At 41.1% G+C, this 20,321-nt stretch overlaps 1 protein-coding gene across 1 annotated transcript in view; it reads left to right on the top strand.

The window, feature by feature from the left end:
* The window catches only part of rnf43 (ring finger protein 43), a 102,707-nt gene extending 83,054 nt beyond the window's left edge, over positions 1-19,653 (top strand). Inside the window, exons 3-9 of the mRNA XM_032576807.1 lie at positions 11,319-11,393; positions 11,766-11,897; positions 11,994-12,095; positions 12,200-12,370; positions 13,385-13,487; positions 13,701-15,197; positions 16,250-19,653. Coding sequence (XP_032432698.1) covers positions 11,319-11,393; positions 11,766-11,897; positions 11,994-12,095; positions 12,200-12,370; positions 13,385-13,487; positions 13,701-15,197; positions 16,250-16,275 — 2,106 coding nt within the window. The 3' untranslated portion in view covers positions 16,276-19,653. The remainder of the gene's footprint in view (positions 1-11,318; positions 11,394-11,765; positions 11,898-11,993; positions 12,096-12,199; positions 12,371-13,384; positions 13,488-13,700; positions 15,198-16,249) is intronic.
* Positions 19,654-20,321: the final 668 nt, after the last annotated feature.

Raw genomic sequence — 20,321 nt, 5'->3', positions numbered from 1 at the left:
CCCAGAATGTAGGCGGACAACTGGAACTCCGATCCAGTTGTGATCGGAATACCGAATATCGACACCTTTCTAACATAATGATCTAAGTCATTATTGGCCAAAGGACGCATCACTCTGAACACAATGAAACACAATGGTGGCTGCATCATGCTGTGGGGCAATTTTTCTCAGCATGGACAGGGAAGACGATCAGAGTTAATAGGTGGAAGAAAACCCATTAGAGGCGGCAAAAGACATGAGACTCCAGCAAGAAAACAACCATAAAAGTACAACTGAGTGGATTAGATCAAAACATTTTAATGAATGGCTCAATCAAAGTCCTGACCAAAAACCAATTGAGAATCAGTGGAAAGCTTGAGCTGCTTTTCATATTAGGATGATCATGAATGATGGCAAAGTTGTTGTCGGGATTGCACACAACGGTGGTTGTATTGAGGGACTCCGGAGTCCCTGCTCGAACTTCCGTGAAAGAGGTGTACGGCGCCTTGTGCCCATTAAAATCCTGTCTACCTTGTTTTAAACTGTGTGGTTGTGAGCGTGAGTGGGAATAAAAGTAGCAATAGGTAATTTGTTCCATATAACACAGTAGGAGTGTAACAGGTAAACCTTCTATGGATGCAAACTCGACTAAAACCCCACCTGTTTAGGATTGTATTTGAAACGTAATCAATTACAAATTTATTGATGGAACCTGACTTAATGTCGTGTTTTGATTGTTGATTCTATGTTGCATTGTGTTTCTGTGTTTGATATGATGTAAAGCACTTTGAAATGCCTTGCTGCTGAAATGAAATCAAATAAAATTTGATTGATTGATTGACAAAGGAGAATCCGTCTAAAAGGCTTTTTTTTTTTCTTTTTTGATAGAAAATTTTATAATGTTTATAACATAAAAATGGCACATTGCTTAGTGTTTCTCTGGTACATAAAACAAAGATTTGCAATGTGAGAGAATGTGAACTTCAAGCAATATAAATCCTTTTGCATGGAATCTTAAAACTAACATATAATTCAGTCAGTTTGGTTTAATCAGTCAAAAAGTTCAAATCTTTGTAAATCAACATTTTTTTAGAGCACAACATAAATTAGTTGCAGCCCGTCTCTCTGCCAGAGATTGATTACATTATTCTTCTCTGTGTAAAAAAAGAAATCCTGTCTTTGGTTCCCCCTACTGGATGTGTTTTGAATGACACTTTAATTTGAATACTTCATCAGCCGCCGTCATGCTTTCGTACATGTCTCAAGTGTGTTTTCAACTGTTGAGTAGCATAGCATTGGCTTCTGTATTCAGAGCTAAAATTGAACTCTGAGGTCATGAACAAGCAGTTTGCTGATTTGCTTTTTCACAGTTTCTCTGAATCCAGAACCAAAATTGACTAAACCTAAGAAATGAGGTTTTGTACACTTTGATTATTGTGTAAAGCATATAAAATGTTATCAAATTAGATTTTTTTTTTGTCCACAGCAGTAGAAAGCTAATACTAATGTTTTGTAAAAACGGCTAAGTCAGGACTCTAGCTCAGCTCGTTACTATGGTTTTCTGTTCTTTTTGACTCCTCTCCCAGCTGTTTAACCCTCGATTGTCCACACCTGGGAGTGGGCTCTCTGAAGGATGTGTAGGTCACACGATGAGTCTCTCAGCTCCATCATCGCTCCAGTTGCTGGCACACACTCCAAACTGATCCGTCCCACACACAACCCTCAGGGTACGGGTGCGCGCGCGCTGCTCAGCTCTTTGATGTTGCCGTGATGTGTTTAGCAAGCGATATCGTATCAGATGTTGCTGGCTTTTTTCCTTTTTTTTTTCTCTTGTCACCTTGTGCTTTGCATTTCAAATGTGTACAGCTGTGCCGGCTAATGAGACGGCCCTAAATGACCTCCGCTGCCCGCTGGCATTGCAGGTGAAGAAAGATGGCCGAGTCCAGACTCTGGATTTCATTTCATTTCTTCTTTTTTTCTTTTTTTTGTGTGAGATGAATACGAACTGAAAGTAGGAATGTGTGATTCAGAGCCCTCCCCATTCCAGCGTTGAAAACTTTTCCTGAGAGGTAGAATCTGCTCACCTGCCTTGACTTGCCTTCCACCCCCTTCCTCCACCCATTCCTTCCTCTTCATACACTTCATGGCCCCCTCCCCCAATTACAGTGGCCCCACATCAAAGAGCTCCTCTGAGTAATAGATACCCAGCGGGGCCACACCCTTCCCTTGCCTTCCCGTCTTCAACCAACGTAGCTGCCGCTCAGCCGGTAACGAGCTAGACGGCAATCTCACAAACGTACTGAGATTATTCACACGCAATTTAGACTCAAATATTCAGCCTTCAAACATCATAAACAATACTTAGAGCAAATGCTGTGTTTATTTTTGCTGTACTTTGCTGAAGAAAGAAGATAAAATATCAGTACAGAGATGGAGAATTTCAGGTTTTGAACCTGTGGTCCTGTTCTGTCGGTGGCTCCTCACTGAGCGGCTCTTTTTCCATTCAAAACTATTTATTTGGTCTCGTCTTCAATGCAAGGTGCTACGAAATGAGAGATTTGTGCAGAGTATTTACATGTAGTCCAAAAACTAATGGAATATGAAGCAAACACATGGAAAACGATTGTTCTGAAGAGCAGTGAGATTTAGCGTCATCAGGATTAGCCACTGCTGGCTACATGAAATGCAAAACGCCTGCAGGTTTAATGTCCACAAATACATGCATATATATATTTACTACTAGATGCTATTAGGTGTTTGAAATATCTAATTTTTACCTCTATTATACTCTGCTTGCATTTGCAGCGAAGAGTATGAGATTTTGCATTGGATGGAAAGCCCAGAAACCCTGTTTGTTACACCAGCTTAGAGTTTTAAAGGTAATTTTCCATTAAAATAGTAATTAGTAGTCAGAAATATTTTTCTTGGTATCTGAAATGTATTCCTCTTTTGTAACAATCCCGAAGAAAGGAATTGGAACTGAATTTTTTTACAAATTTTTACAACACAGTATTAAAGCAAAAAGAAACTCATTGAACATAATGGGGCGGCAGCACTTCACACCTACACGCCAACTCAAATCCTTTCTCAACCACTTGCAGGTGTAACTCCTATGAAATGACATCCAGCAGCCGTACTGTAATGGTTTTAGCAAAATACCTGCATTCCGGCATAAAAAAAACAAAAGGATCCAACGCACCTGGGAAGGAAAATGACAGCATACGTGAGCTTTGACGAGGTATTTCCCCCGTTGCGTTGATGTTCTTTTACTACTTGGAGTGCCTTGCTAAAGTATTCACTCTCCTTAGCCAACAAATTAGATAAAAGCAATTGGTTGCAGTTCTCCTTCCTTCTGAGGAAGGAAAAGGAGCTGAAAACAAATGTATGCCACACTTGTCAGATTTTTGTTTGTAAAAAGTTTTTGAAATGTATCATTTTCCTTCCACTTCGTATTCATAAACTATTTTGCGCACATAGAATCCAAATGAGAACATTTGAAGTGTTGTAACTAAGGCTGCAACTGACGGTTATTTTAGTAATTGATTATTCTAGTGATTATTCTGACGATTAATCTGGAAAAAATTTGGCACATTCTGCAAGTTTTTCATTAAACTGCTTATGCCTTTTTTCTTTACAATATTAGAAATTCATTAAAATATGGAAATAAACTAATTAATTCCTTTTTTAAGTAAGAAAATAAACATTTTATTGCCTAAAATGGAATAACAAAGCATTCCTTTAGTGAATTTGAACTTTGTAGATATAAAAGACACTTGAGGAGTTTGGAGTAAAACATATTGACAGACAAAAGGTGTTTTTATCTTAAATGCAAAATGTATATATATGTATTGTAAAGTTTTGACATAATTGTTGCTCTGAATATGTTGTTTTTTCAGCATATGGCCTTTTCATTTGAGTCTCATTTAGTAATTGTCAACTACTAAATGAGTTGACAATTTTTTCAATTATAGATTAATGACAATTAATGATGATTAATATACGATTAATCCCTAGTTGTAACAAAAACGTGAAGAGGTTTTCAAATATGCTGTTTCAGTTGACTATAAACACTTTTTATCTCCTTTCAAATAGTCTTGATGAAGTAACTGATTTGTTGGGGGGGCTTTTGTTTCGGCTAAAGAGGCATCGTTTTTCTCTTCAGTGTGTTAAATAAAAACTCCGATCTGAGTCCAACTGTTGTTACTTTGAGGTTAAACCAACTAAAAGCTGAAGCAGCTCAGCCAACAGTTTACACAAGGAGCCGTATTGACTGTTCCTTGCTGGACAGGTCAACTGGCCCGTCAGAAAGTCGATACCGGTGCTTTGGTGACCTGCTGCTGTGAAAATAAGCGTTATATAAGCAGAGACGCCGAAATGCTGAGCGCTTGGAGGTTTGTCGTGAACTTGGCATTGATTTAGAGACGGACTATTAAAACTGACACAAAGGGCACCTGCTTTAACGCCTGTTTTCCAGCCATCAGCGAGACCTCTCCGTTCCTCCTCCCCACGTTGATCCACGTGGTGCACCGAGCGTCTAAGTAATGACTCCAGTGTGGCCGTGTGGAGAAATGACAGAGCAGAGCGGCGGCCTCAGACCTGCAGGTCCTGAGCTCCTTACTCTGTCATTAGACACCAGAGCGCTGCGGCACCGCAGCACTGCGTGCCTCGCTCCTCTCCCGCCCTGACTGTTCCCTTGTTCCTTTTACCTTTTTCACTCTCACTCCTTCCTCCCACACGTGTTACCCTGCAGTGTAACGTGTGATGTGGGAGTCATGATGATGGGTGTAGAACCGAAGTTTACAGAGGAACTATAAAGTTAGAGTTCTGCTCCGTTTTTATGTTGTTGTTTTTCCTAGAGGCGAATGAAGTAGGGGTGGGCATTTATCGTATCATTTATCGTCTATCGTGAAAAATTTCTTGTTATAAGAATTTTGATTTATCGTTTTCTCATTGCATTTCAATTAATGTTGACAGTTTTACCAGAAATGTTGCTTTAACAATTTTCTCCAATGTTTGTTCAAAAAGAGCATCAAGAAATAACAGTAAATTTGAAAATTTGATTGAATGTAGTTACTGTGTGCAGATTAAATCTCACCTCTTTAATTAAGTGGCGACTTGAAGAAGCCAATTTCAAATGGGAATGTTTTTCAAGAGCAGTGTTTATGTTTGTGGCACTATGTATGCTATGCCATTCAGTCACAGCCACCCAGTTACCTAAAAAAAAGAAATAATAAAAAAAATTTTATTGTAATTTTTTTCATTTTCACTCTAGACAATGATAGACAAAATATTGCGATAGAATTCCAAGTTCATATCACCCACCCCTAAAATGAAGAATAATGTTTTAATTTGGTTTCCGGTGAAATCTCATAAGAGCATACAGGTTAGGCTGAAAATATCTTATTTTTTCACCATTTCGGGTTGGATATTTAATTTAAATTACGGTAAGTCAAATTTTTTATAAGAAATTTAAAGGATTACACAAAATCTGCCATAAAAACAAAATCTGCTACAAGGGGCTTACAATGTGTGTGCTTTAATTATACATGTTAATTATGACTGCAACTAACGATTATCTGAGTAATCCATTAATCCATCAATTATTCTGAAGACTAATCAAATAAAAAATTGGCGCATTTTGGAGACTTTATTTAGACGATATTAATAATACGTATGAAACTGAACTGGGCGGAACTAAAACTTCCAAATGCAAAAAGTTTGTTTTTGTAAAGTTTTTGTTTAATTACATCTGTTATTCTATCAGTTGTTGGCTTTTTTTGAGTGTACAGTCCAGTTAAAGATAAATCGATTACTCAATTGCTTGACTTGATTATTTCAATAATTGATTAATCACGATTAATACGATTAATCGCTTCAGCCCTGATGTTAACACAGACCTCCGAGACCAATTGTTTACATGCACTCTGTGGCTTTAAGAAAAAAGCGCGGATAGTGTGGCTCCTTCTTTTAGTCACGATGTAATACGGAGAGAGTTTGAGGTAAGAACTTCCAAGGCTCTGTCATCCGCTCCACATTAAGCCCATGACAAACCCTGACAGATTTACCAAGCAAAGCATCTTGTCAGGCGATGGAAAACGCTCGTCTGCAATAAAGACATCAGAGCGGCGTCGTTTGTTTCTGCTCAGTCAACAACACGCGGCGATGCCAGGCCTCGGCTCACAGTGTGCCCGTTTCGCTAGGCCACACTTTGCCGGGGGTTGTAAACAAACAGCCCCGCAAGGTCCAGAGGAAGGCCACCCACAGCTGCGGAGGGCAGATCACTGGCTCCGACTGATGTTTACGCAAGCAGCGCTGTGGTTAATACGGAGATTTAAGGGCTGGCTTGTTTGTGTGAGTCATCTCCTTCCAAAGGCCCATCTCTGTAGCAGCTCGAAGCCAATGCTGCGAGTCCAATGTTTGGCAAGAAAAAAAGCATCAATCAGGCTTTAATTTGTCCATTTAACGCATCCGATTAGAGTTGTCCTAAAACAATTGAAAAATTTTTTTTTTCAATTTTGTTTGCTTCTTAATGTAAAGATAGTAACAAATACTCCATTCTAAACCTGTAATAAATAACAGGCTGACGTGTTATATGAGACAATTTAATTTTGATCTGATTGAGAGACAACCCTGTATTAATGAATTGCTCCATATTTAAATGTCCATCCAACATCACACATGCTAACATATAAAGTTTAGTAAACTCTGCTGGGACTTTAAGTGGAGAGTCTTCTTTGGTTAGACAAGTTTTTCAGCTTGTGGGAAAGAACCTCATGCTCACTGTTAGTACAGTGTATGACCTGTGATGCTGTGGACCACAGATCATAGCCATCATAGACACTTTAGATTTTGTTTTATAACCTGGTCGTCATCGCTGCAGCAGGCCAATGACCTAAAATGTTTGTGCAAATCAAAAACATAGAAATGCTTCAACTGACTCAAAATCAATCTCCTACCTTGCTAGCCTGGCCCTCAGACCAGTGTCGTAGTACTCGAGACCGGTCTTGGTCTCGAGACCATATTTTGATGGTCTCGGTCTCGTCTTGGACTTGACCGCATTTGGTCTCGGTCTTGTCTCGGTCTCGGGTTAGGTGGTCTTGACTACAACACTGCCTCAGACTTAAATCTTATCCTTCTACATGCATTACATTTTTAGTTAAAGAATATGTGTATTTTATGTTTACTCAGAAAGTAAAAATACCTCATGATGTTTGCTGAAGTTAGAATTCCCAGGGGAAATTGCCCATTGACCCAAACACAATATGGCTGCCTTGCATATTAAAGGGGGGCTATTATGTAAAATGTACTTTTTTGTCCTTTAAATGACGTTAAAATGTTATTCCCTCATCAGAAACATACCTCAAGTGTTGCTTTGATTATTTCATGCATGTTTGAGATAGCAACTATTTTAGGAGTGCCTAAAATAGTACAAAGCGCCGCTCTATTTTCACAAAACTCCTCCAGGCTAGTGGCAGCAGCAATTAGCAAACACCTGGTGAAACTGCACATTTTTAAGTCATGCTTCATATAGCAGCTTTTTTTATGTCAATTGAAGGTAACATAGTTACTTGACTGCGCTATAAAGTAGCACTTTGTGCCTGGAAAGTACAAAATGCCTCCCCTTTAAGCTTAACTGCCTTGAATAGAGAAACAAGCTTATTTTCACTTTAATGCTCTTTTTCAAGTTTCCTTCATTTTCTGCTGGATTTTAAAAACTTAAGCTCTTCTCTTTCGTTTGTTAAAGTGCCCAGAAGAAACGTTCAACAACCGGCTAAACTGGCATTGACATGAAAATACCCTGATGGGTGCTTCTCTAGTCTTGATAATACATGTTTCAGTAGGAAATGTAAAGCTGAGAAGTTGATTGTGATTTCTAGAAGCAGATTCAGTGTCAGAATCACTACATATGGTGCTGCCTCTGCTTTATAACATCAAATAATTTTTTTTCACATGCCTAGTTATGCCTTCCTGGTGCCAAATGATTGGCTCTGAACGGGGTTTGCCGCTGGGTTTCCTCAGATGTTTGCGACACCACCACCTCAGCTGAACTCATTTCTCTCTTGCCAAAGTTACAGCTGCACTCCTCTCCCGCCCTGCCCTCCCTCTGCTCCCCCACCTCAAGTTTTCCCTGTCCCTCCATCAAAAACCCACCTGCATTAAAATAGGAAACAGGCCGCTGCGGCTTGCTTGTTGTTTGTTAGTTTTTTCGCTGATGACGTCTTTGCTGTGTTGCTCCGTTAATACCGCAGTCATTTCCGACGCTGCAGTCGTTCCTACTCGCGTTGCCAAACAGTGTGTAATCACATGTGTCAGGTTGCTCCTCATGAGGATAAGTGTTTACTCAACCGCAGCCATGTCTGTTTCAGCTCCGGACCCAGTGGCGGGACCCGGACATGTCGAAACACCCGTGTTGATAGCCCTCTTAACGGTCTTGTTAGCGTTGGACGTCCATTTTCTCTGCACCATTAAAGTTTAAATATATCTCCTTTTAATCATGTAATGAGATCTCTCTGCCTGTTTCCGGATCTGCGGCTCTGGGGAACCACATGGCTTGGCAACCACAATCTGGAACCACTACTACTAATGCCGAGATATAAAAAGACCACAGCGGTCGTTTAGGAAGTGTGTGATGATATATTTCTGAGCTGTTTGTATGTGCGTGTTGGACTTTTGAACCCCAGGTAAAGCAAATTCCCACATGTCAAACAGCAGCTTTGAAAAAAAAAATCCTTTCATGTGACCGCACCTCATTTAGGCCCAAGCATGCACTACGATTACTATTCTGATGAAACAGGGGAGAGGCTGTTGCAACAGAGGGCTAGCAAGCCACTTGACCTCGTTTTGACATGAAAAACTTGGTCAATACTTTGAATGCCGCCGGCGTATCCCGAGGGTCGGGTTTTTTCTCGCGCGCACGACGGTTCGACCGGGGCCATTAGGTGTTTCGACTCGCGTCTCGTCCTCATCAAGCGTTGGCAGATGTCAGACACTAAAGAGCATGTGATGAGACGTTGATGAAACGGTTGCCGTTTGCTTTCACGCTGGCGTCTGCCAAAAGCTTTCCTGGGCCTCAGCGTCAAAAACATCCTTCAGAAGCAGCGCGCTGATGCTGACTGACAGCAGATCTTAGAGACTTTGAGCCAGCACAGATCCAACTCATTTGTTTGGTTTTTTTATTATTGTTTTTGTCAAAGAAACAACTTAAAATTTCCATTTGTTTGTTTCTGGATCCAGGTGTTTTCTTGATGTGGACATTTCTGGGAAACGTTTCTGTCATCAGGTTAAAGGTTACTCCACCTTGTAGAGGTACAGAAAGGCAATCAGTGTCTTGAGATATGTTCAGAAACATTGAACTTTTTGACACTTTGGTATTTTTGAGTGTGTTGCTATATAGGAAAGCAGCACAGTACTGCATATTTGGGAAATAGATGGAAAAGGATGTATGGTTTTCTAAGTGGCAAACTGAATTATATTTAATCTTATTTAGCCAATAAATTATAAAACCACCTTTTGGAGTATGTCTCCTCCAGCTTTGATCATTTGCAAATTCACAATTTTTGCCCCCTATTTTTGTGCAAAATACTACATTCTTTGTGGTTTAGGTCTAATCTATGCAGTATGATTTAGGGGTGCACCGATTACAGTTTTGTGCCCAATCAGCGATCTTTCAAAAACCTGACTTTCCTATTTCGATTTTGAAAATTTATTTATTTTATTTTTTTTGACTGAAAATTTACTAAATATAGCAATGAAGTTGCTAAGTTGTCAACAGTGATGTGATTGTTGTTAACAGCACAGGTGCAGATGTGATCTGGTGAGCGGGTCTGCCAGTCAGATAAGATCGGTATCAGCCGATTGCCAATCTCCCAAACTTAAAGAAAATTGGTGCCAATTTATTTTCTGGCTGATTTATCGGTGAACTCCAAGCAATGTTTTGGGTCACCTGCCTACCTGGAAGGTGAACCTTACAGGTGTCTTTGTTAGGGGGGGAAAAAGACATGTCCATAGTATGAAGCAACTATCAACACGTTTCAGAGTAGGGATGGTGCTTCAGGGTGCAGAGGAATTCAAATTATAAACTGGTGGACTCATAATTTACCTATTAGTTCTGAATTTATTGCACTACATTTTATTTAATGGCAACAACAGAAAAAATAAATAGCACACCACACTTTCTTTTAAGAAAAACTGTTGTGTTGATCAGATCACATGGAACGATGATAAACACATTGCAGTTTGTGCAACGTGAAATCAGTTAAGCTGTATGAATCCACTGCAATCGCAACCTTTATGTCCCAAAATGCCATTAGATTTCAACTCCTATCTGCTTTTATTTCACATATTTTTTAGGGATACGGTTTGCTGTCACTTAGGATATGAAGAGCGCGTCTAAAAGCACACCATCTCTTTCCTGCGCTGATGCGACTGTTACCACTTTGAAAATCACACGCTGTGACAAATTTCAAAAAGTGAGGGGGAGGAGCAGATTTTTAGAACCTCTTTTGAATGCCAAATTGTCCTTATTTGCATGTTGGGCTGATATTGGACACATTTTCTGTCATCCATCGTTGCCCTCCTTTTGTTTTCACGCCATAAAATGATCCGCTCTTGATTTCAGTCTGTAAAAGATCCTAAGAGGATAGCTAGGCCATTATTGTTCTCTTGAGTCTGTGTTGGGCCGGTGAAGGGACTTGGGTTGGTTTGTCCTGCCAGGTCCGAACCCCTGGCAGGACATGACTGCCACCTAGTGAGGATTTGGGACAGATACTGTATATCTGTTTGCTTTGCAGGACAACATGAAACTGACCTGTAGAAAGCATGATGTTTGTTGCTTTGGGAGCAAGTTAGTTAGGCTATTAGTGAAAGAGTGTAGGCCTGCAACTGACAACTATTTTAATAATCAATTAATCAATAGATTAACTGATTACTAAAATCTATTGATTATTCTAATGATTAAGCAGTGAGTCAGATAAAAAAAAATGGCACATTGTACAGATTTTTCCTTTTCTACTTAAGGCTTTTTTTATATTAGAAATTAGAAAATAAATATTTTACTGACTAAAATGCAATACCACAGCATTCCTTTGGTAAATCTGAACCAGGTGAAGCTAAAGCTACACCACTTGAGGAGTTTTGACTGAAATCAATTTACAGACATAGGCTGATTTTTATCATAAAAGCAAAATGAATGTATTATTTTTAACAGTTTTAGCTTAATTCGTGATATTAATATCTTGTTTTGTTCAGTTGTCATGATTAATCTGATTATTTGTTTCAGCCTTAAAACAGTTGATGTGTATGTATTGAAATGTGACACTGACCGTATGTCTCTCCCTCAGGCTCGCATAGCGTTGGAAAGGGGAGCCCAAGCTGTTATCTTCGACGTCAGCGACGTTGCCATCGCAGATGCCGAGGTAAATCTCCTCAAAACGTTGTACTCTCTCCGAATATAAGTAAGACGAAAAGGCACGTTTAGTAGATGTTTTTTTCTTTTTGCACAGAATTTAATCTAGGTAAAGCCACTTGAAGAGTTTTGAATAGAACATATTTGCATACAAAGAAAGTTTTTCATCTTAAATGCAAGACATATTTGTTATTTTTTTGGTACAGATTTGGCTTAATTACCGCCTTGAGTATGTTGTTCTTTCAGCAAATGGATTAATCGATTGCAAAGTTTTTTAACGATCATTTCAACAGTTGACTAATCCCATTGATTGCTTAAACATGAAGAGGATGATTGTCATCCTCTTCATTTAACTGACCAATGCACAAATTCCCGCCCACAGCTGAAGAACACAGACTCCCTCCCCCATCCAGTGGTGCTGATTAAGGGAGCGGATGCTAAGAAGCTGATGAATCTGGTCAACCACAATGAGGAGGCTACAGTTGTTATTGAGGCCAAGGTGGAGCCCAAATGGGTAAGCAGGACGTCTTCTGATGTTCAAATGAAAAGAAATCTTGAAGAAGCAAGCGTGTGGGTCAGGCTAACACATGTTTCTCCATTTGCTCTCCAGCCGCATTATGATGTGAGCATCCTGCTTACCATCGTCCTGGTTATCCTCACCATCGTTCTGATCTTTGCTTTCCGCTACAAGTGCAAGTCCAACAGAACTTGGGTGAGTGAGTGGCAGCTGTGGCTCTTTGGGGCGATAAAATCCCTCAAAAGTTGTTGTTAATGTTTTTGGGTTTTTTTGACTGTCTTCGTCCGCTGTGCATCCAGGACTCCGTCCATCAGCAGACAATGCGGGCCATCAGTCGGCTGGAGACCAGAATCTACCGCTCCCAGAGCTGCTCCGGCTCACAGCGCCACCGTGGGGCGTGGGGCTCGGCCAGCAGCTCTAACTCGAGCCCCGTCTGCGCCATCTGCCTGGAGGAGTTTCAGGACGGCCAGGTGGGGAGAAAGAGAGCCTACCAAACTGGTTGTCTGTTCAATACCTTGCGAAAAGAGTTAAACTTTTTCACTTTTTGTCACATCAAAACCACAAACTTCAAGATATTTCACTGAAATTTTATGTAATAGAAGCATAAAATTGCTAAGTAGAAAATAAAAATAATAGAAAGTGTATACACTTAGCGCAACTGCAAACCAACCAAGACATTGCCGTCTATATAAATTTGGAGGAGCTGCAGAGATTCACAGCTCAGGTGGGAGAATCTGAGCCCCAGCTGACTTTTACATGGAGGGTAAAGTATGTGAAAATCTCCAATGTATGTAAATAAAACAACAAAATGTCCACAAAAAACTATTTATTTATTGTCCCACTGTCTCTTGGAAGTAAACAGACATATTTTAGGTACAAATGTCCATTTTTGTTTAGTTATTTTGTAATTATGTTATTTATTTGTATTATTTGCTGAATTAATTTTTAATTTGAAGGCTATAAGATGCTTCTTGAGAAACACTGTTTAGGTTTAAAATTGTGATTTTGAGACATAAAATTTGTATGGGTGGGGTGGCAAGGCTCCCCTTGCCCTCCCATGTAGGTCTGCCCCTGCCAATCAGCCATTTTTGTAAAAATGGCAAGAAGAAAATCTTTGTTGAAATAAATCCTATTTAAAGTTCGCCATAGGAGAGAGCAAACGTGAAAGAAGGTGCTCTGGTCAGAAGAGCCCAAAATGTAAAAAAAAAAAACCTTAACACACCAACCACACAAAGAAACATGGTGGTGGCAGCATAATGCTGAGGGGATAGTTTTTTTTTTCCATCAGGGTTCAGGTTGAGAAGCCAAATACAAGAGAATCCTTAGTTTTTCTTTCAATCGTTCAGTACTTTATCTTAATCATATAAAGTCTTGATAAAAAACAATAAAGATGGTGTGAGGGGAGTGAATATATTTGCTGTTGGTTTGTTGTTCCTAGTGTCTAATTTATCAACAAATCTGTCTCTGTCTTTCTACTTTGCCAGAATCTGAGGATCATCTCTTGCGCTCATGAGTTCCACAGAGACTGTGTGGATCCCTGGCTGATGCAGCACCGCACCTGTCCTCTCTGCATGCACAACATCATGGGTCAGTACGCAGATTTGTTGCTATATATATGCCGAAGAAAAAAAAAAGTTATTTTCTGTTACAGATTAAAAAAAACATTATTTTAATCTGTAACAGAAAAGAAAATTTTTTTTGTACGAAACTCAAGAAAAAAATTTGGAAATTTTTTATTATTTCTTTCTGTTTTGTCTAAAGTTTTTTCCTCTCTGTTCTCGCGCTGTCTGTCGTCCTCAGGAACGGAGCGTCAGCCTCAGAGAAACAGAAACCAGCAGAGCTCAGAGCAGAGCCAGAGCTTCTTGCACCCGCAGCAGTACAGCAACCCTCACAGCCACCCGTTCCCCCAGCACGCCATCCCCTTCTCCATGAGGCCCCACTACCCCCGCGGTCCCTCTGGACCCTACCCCAACCTGGGCCACTACAGCGGCTCGTCTCCTATGGACGCTCAGACCCTCCACTTCCTCAGCAGTCGGCAGCTGGGTGCCGGCTGCGGGTTCCACCTCCCAATGGACGTTCCGGGGCGACCCCACAGGCTCGGAACCGGCTGTCGGACCTCTGCCCATCACTATGCGTCCCGCCGCTCCTGCCACACTTACCGCTCCTCCTGTCAGGCCCAGCGGAACGCATCCGGCTCCAGGCTGCAGCATGGTGCCTCGGCGGCAGCGCAGAGCCGTGGTGTGGCGGGCAACGGCCGGCAGGACGATGGGAGTTGCTCTGGAGGCAGCTACCACACGGAGCGCAGCGGGTACCTGGCGGACGGGCCGGCCAGTGACTCCAGCTCGGGGCCTTGGCACGGTTCCTCCAGTGACTCTGTCCTGAACTGCACGGACGTGTCCCTGCAAGGCGTTTATGGCAGCTGGTCCACCTTCCGCAGCTCTCTGAGCAGTGACTACGATCCGTTCGGGTACTTCGGGACGGGGCCGGCGGCCGGAGTGGGGAGTGGGCACGCCCCACGCAGGAACAGTCTGGAGGCCACGGCCCAGAACCGGCCTAAGTCTCTGGATTCTGTTGTGAACAAAGCAGGCTGCCTGGAGGAGCAGCCGCAGACTGTTTTCAGCCACATCCACTACCACCGCCACAGACATCACCACTATGAGGAGGGGGAGCACGGCCAGCGGCCGAGCAGGTGCTCAGATGAGGAGCAAGGGGCCGCCGCCTCCGCTCCGAGTCAGGACAAAGACTCCCCGGCGTGCCCTCCAAAACACAGCCCCTGCCACTGCCCCAAGCCAGAGCCCACCGACCGACCCAGCCCGGGGACGGAGCGGCAGGACCTCGACCAAACGGGACCGCCGGTCATTGTTCCCCCGATCCCCCTGCAGCTGCAGCCCCACTGTTGCCACCAGGGCCACGGACACCCCCCTGCTCCTGTAGTGGGGGGCTGTCTACTTGACGGACCCTCCGTTCACTTTCACCAGAGCCTGGACCTGCAGGACGACCGCAGCATCCACATCCACTACGGCCAGAGCCCGGCCTACTGCTGCACGCCGCCCGAGCTGCACCCGGCCCTGCTCCCCGTGCCCCTCATCTTGGACTCGGCGGGCATAGAGGAGTGGCCGTGCTGTGGGGGGGCTCACGTTGTCTGGCAGAGACAGGTGCAGCAGGCTCACTCAGAGCCTCAGCTTATGGGGCCCGGGACCTCAATGGACAGGCCCCCCTGCAGGTTCCACCAGGGGCCCTCTGCTGAGCGCAACACGGACATTTGTTTATACTGCCAATCGATACACCATAATCAGGGTGAGGACCCTTTTTATGTACTTAAAACTGCTAGTCAGACCTGCATGAAATTTACTGTTAGTCACTGTAGATATGTCACCTGGAGAACATTTCATGGTCAGTTTTGATATTTTGCTGTAATTAATTATTTTATTTATATAAAATCTGCCGTCTTAGTGGATGTGGAAGTGACATCACATATTATTTCAATACCCTTTCAGCAAAAAACCCTGGAGACTGCACCACTGCTTCTCTGCTTGTAAATATCAGCCCGTTTTATTTAGCAGAATACCAATGTGCTAAAAATGACTCATATTGGCCGATACCAATGTTATTGCCGAAATATTTTGCATAAAATAGCTACGCAAAAGCTCTTTATGAAATTCAGGACATTTTGCAACAATTATGCACATGGAGGTTCATTAGTCTCAAAATATTAAAGTCCACAATTTTCAAGTCCCTGTACTGCTTCACGCACTGCTTACTGTAGAAGAAGCACGATATAACTAGTTAGCGCCACCTTGCGCATCTCAAACTCTATCAATTTGTTTCCTCGCTACAATACTTTTTTTTTTTTACCTTTAAATGTCACCAAAAGCTGATGATAGACATTTTGGTGGATGAAACAAAACCTAAAATACTCAACTGAAGGGAAATGTTTCCTCCTTCAATTGGCTCAGGCATAGAGAAAAGTAAGTTGATGGCTGATGAACAAAGATTCATAAAGATCTGAGATGGGTTTGTCGGTACTCACAAAAGACACAAAAAAGAAAGCATTTTCCTTCCAGCTGAAGTTTATGTTCACAAACAACACACCCAGTTCCCATGGTGATCTACTTTGAACTTTTGCTTCTGGTCAGCTCAATGCAAAACCTCTTGTGAAGTCAGAGGTACAATTAGCTGTGATTTCTTCTCTTTGCACTTTTTAAAAACTTTGAGAATTCCTCTTGTGGAAATCCATGTTTAATCATTTCGCAGCTGTCTCGTTGTAGTGAATGCATACGCTTTTTGCTGTTCTCAATCCTACTCTTCTCCTTTTTTATCATATTAATCATATTCAATTGTGTTCACAGGATCAGAAGAGGAGTCTGGGGTGTAAGAAACTATCTCGTCCCTTTCGCTGCCCAGGAGCCAGAACGGAAAAAGTTCTTACAAAATCCACCAGTAACGCCTTCACTCAAGCAAAAGTCCCAGCTGCCTTAGGAGGACGCTCATCCTCAAATAGTGAAATTATCTTAATTTTGTAATAAAAAAACAAACAAAAAAACTAGAATATTTGATATAATATATATACTTTATGATTTGAATGTGTGAAGATAGGATAGGGTGTTGCAGGGGAAACAACTCTCCTGGTCAGACGCAGGAGGATTGTTCACATGGTCGCAGTTTCCCAAGCTCCTCGGCAACCGCCACCCAACGAATGGTCCTGCTTTGGGCGTCGAGCCCACATGAAGTGCATCACTTGCTCTTTTTTTCTTTTTTTTTAATACAAAGCAACTTGATTTCTCGTAGAGGTACTTCCCTTTCTCTGCCTTCCTTCGCTGAGTCCGCTCTCAGCTGAGAAATGCTTTTCTCTCCAGCCTACCTCAGCTCAGATTTTCTTAACACGCCTCACACAAAGAGAGAGGGTGGGGGGGACAGAGGAGAGGTCTTTAAAGGTACTGCTGTAGTGTTTTGTTTTATATTCCTATGTAGCTTCCACAAACTCAACAGGTAGTAGTTCCCTCTCTTGGCAGTCTGGATTGTTCAAACGGAGAGAGAAAGTTTTTCGATGCTCAGCCCCCCTACAAACGACTAGCATCCTCTGAGGTCGCTCAGCCTCGTTTTTATTATTTCAGTAATGGCAGCTGTTTCTTTTTTTGTTTTTTTTTGTCCTCTTCTCTGTTTTTGATGTTGTTTGCAAGGTTTTTAGTTCTTCAAAACCCACCGGTTTGACTGAATTATGTGATGGTCATTACAAGCTATTGTCATGTTCTTTTTTTTTTTTTGTCATTTCTCTTCGTCAGAAGGATGGCGATCACATCTTCGGTTTTATTTTTATCTTTTTTAACTCACCTTGACGTTATGCTGTTTGCTGCAAAGGTTATGCTTTCCCCTCGTCTTCCACAACCTCTGAAACAAAACGTAATTGCCTTGTAGCGCAACTGGTGTAAAATCATGTAACGGTACCTTGAAAAATGTTCACCTGGTCGAATCTGTTCACTTTTCTCATGCCGCAAACTCAAACTTCAGTGGATTTTATGGGGTGTTTTTTGTGTTGGATCAACAAAGAAAGCAGTAAGAGGGCGGGGCGGGGGGCGCATGTGTTTGGCCTTGTTCACTCTTAACTGCATTTCCATTGACCATATAATAGCAAAATTTGGCATTTCGAAGATAAATCTGCTTAATGGAAACACGGCAATTTCGAAAAAACATTTTGCTGCTAGGGTGAGGCGGGTTTTGGCCGTATCGAAATTGGTTTATTTCGCAAAACTGCAATGGAAACACCGTTATCACATCACACGTGTCACATGATCAATAACCAGATAACAATTGTTGTGGAAAGAAACTATTTTACCAAGCACTGTCAGGTGAAATCACTCAATCAGGTTTATTCATATATTGTGCACAATACAGAGAGCTTGTAGGACAATCAATAATGAAGCAGGTCTGGGTGAAAAGCTCTGCCAGGCAGAGACAACACTTGAATTTTACACCAAGGATAAGGAATTCAAAACAAGGGGCGAGACAGTCTGGTTCTGATGCAGCTGTAGAAAACAACTGCCAATCTTGTACAGGGTTTGGTGAGAGTTCACAAGCATTTAATATAACATGATCAGCAGATGTTAACTTGTAGTAATTTTCCACCACATTTTCCCTCCTTTTGATTATGAGTTAATATGTAATATTTACTATCTTTGTTTGTAAAAATGAAAAGAAATTCTTCCACTTCGCAATAATTCGCCACTTTGTGTTGGTCGATCACGTAGAATGCCACTGAAATACATTGAAGTTTGCTGTAATGTGGGGGGTGAATACTTTTGCATGGTACTGTACTTTTATCAGTTCATCTGATTCTGTGCTGTGGCACCACTTCTATAAGAGCTTGATAACAGTACAGAAGAAAACACTTGGCATTTGGAAAGAAAATCCATCTTGAACTTGGCAACACTTTCAATTGAAGAAATTTTAACTGTCAACATGTTGTTGTTTTTTTTCTTTAGGTGTAAAAACGCTATAAACAATTGTGATTGAGATAGTTGTTCCCACTTATTCTGATTTATCCGTTGACAAGTGGAGGGGGGAAAAAAAAAAGTGCATTGCTAAAATACTAAACCATACAGGAGAAAGTCAGTCTCACTTCAACATTTGAATCTGGACTTTCTACTTAACTCCAGCAGAAATAAGCTGAGATCAAACCAATAATAATCACATCCTCTGAAAGGCTCAGTGAGTATGTGAAGGGATTTATTTTTACTTTATTTTATTTGTTTTGTAACTTTTGGGCAGACCAGCTGCGGCTGAATAAGGGCTTGTGGAAACTGCAGCGCAACTAGTAGCACTTACGAAACCCTCACGTGTGCCTTATTGATTCAGACTAAAATCAGGAAGCTCCCGACGACAACGACAGCTCTTACCTGCCTAACCAAAGAGGCAAAAAAAAAATCTTGAACTCAGTGAACCCTGCTGTTATGCGTAGTGCCTTCTCGTTTTCTCGCCCTTCCTTTGAATTTCTTCTTGCGCCCGACAAGAGAGCACATGTTCAGATAGACGTGGTAATAATTTTGGGCAATCATGCAGAATCTATCACCTGTAGTCCTTCTTACAAATACCTCACTTTGAATGTGCCTTTAGCTAATGTATGGGGTGGGCGACTTTTGCTTTTTTTTTTTTTGTTCCCAAACAGTCCCAGGGACTGACATGGAAATGACTGAATTATAATAAGCACTTTGGCCTTAAGATTTTATACCGAAATGAGTTTGAAATTCCTAGTATTAGTGCAAGCCAGCCCACAACCATCAGCATGTGAAGAGTAGCATTTACCACAGAACATCTGGCACGATTTCATCCTTGTTCAAGATCTTTCTCTTTGTGTTGTTTATGTGTTTTTGTTTTTGTTTTTTTTTTGTAAGAGTTATGAGCTGAAACTGCCTTTTGTAATAGAGTCAAGAGAAAGAAAAAGAAAGAAAAAGCGGTCCCTCTAGAACGTTAAGGGATAATGTCAGTATATTTTGGATACTTTGTGTACAAAAGAGAACAACAAAACCCAGAGACAAGATAGTGTTGTATTTTATATATATAATAGAACATTTCAATATAGTGACATGTCACTAATATATTTATTTACTAATATATTTATCCATTTTTGTCCAGGTTTGAAAAGATTTCTGTATAGAGTGAATGTTTCTGTATAGAAACTGACCGGTGCCATCGCAAATATATCAACCTGTCTTCATTCCAATTATATGCAAATAAATTATTTTGAAATACAAAACAATTGAGTTTTGCTTTTGTTTATTGTCCTTTAGAACCATTGGTGTATTTTTTTACACCAACAGTTGTCTAAACTTTCTAAACCTTCAACCCTTTTTATTCTTTCGGTGTCAGTTTTCTACTTGTCTCCGGTTCATCCAAACACTTTCCATTTCATTCTTTTTCACTCTAAATGTCCAAATAGGGATGGGCCATATGGACTTCAACATGTACTGATTGCAATATTAAGTTCCAATAATGCAAATCTAATTTATCACTACACAGCACACAATACCTGCATTTATTCATAGCTTAAATATTGATATATTCTGCTGCTCTGATGAAACTAATAGTGGAGAAAGAAAGTACAGTTAGTTTTTGGGGTACTTAAACATCATTATGTAGAGTTTATTGCTTTCATCATAAATCTAAATTCTTATTACAACAAAAATTTCACAATATTGATCAATACAATAATAAATCTTTATCTCCAAGACATTTTCAACCTGCTGCAGATCACAGTGTCGTCTGCAAACATCCTAATTATCTGTTGACACATTCTCCAAGAATGTTTTCCCACCGCTGCCGTTGCACTGTACACATCTTGCATCAACTGTATCCTTCTGTAGTTCTGCACATCTGCCTTGCTCGAAAAGATGGCGTCCTGTTACCTGTCCTGTCTGCTGTGTTCAT

The sequence above is a fragment of the Xiphophorus hellerii genome, chromosome 11 (assembly GCF_003331165.1).
Source record: "Xiphophorus hellerii strain 12219 chromosome 11, Xiphophorus_hellerii-4.1, whole genome shotgun sequence".
In the NCBI taxonomy this organism is placed as follows: Eukaryota; Metazoa; Chordata; class Actinopteri; order Cyprinodontiformes; family Poeciliidae; genus Xiphophorus; species Xiphophorus hellerii.
This window is presented reverse-complemented; position numbering and strand designations above follow the sequence as displayed.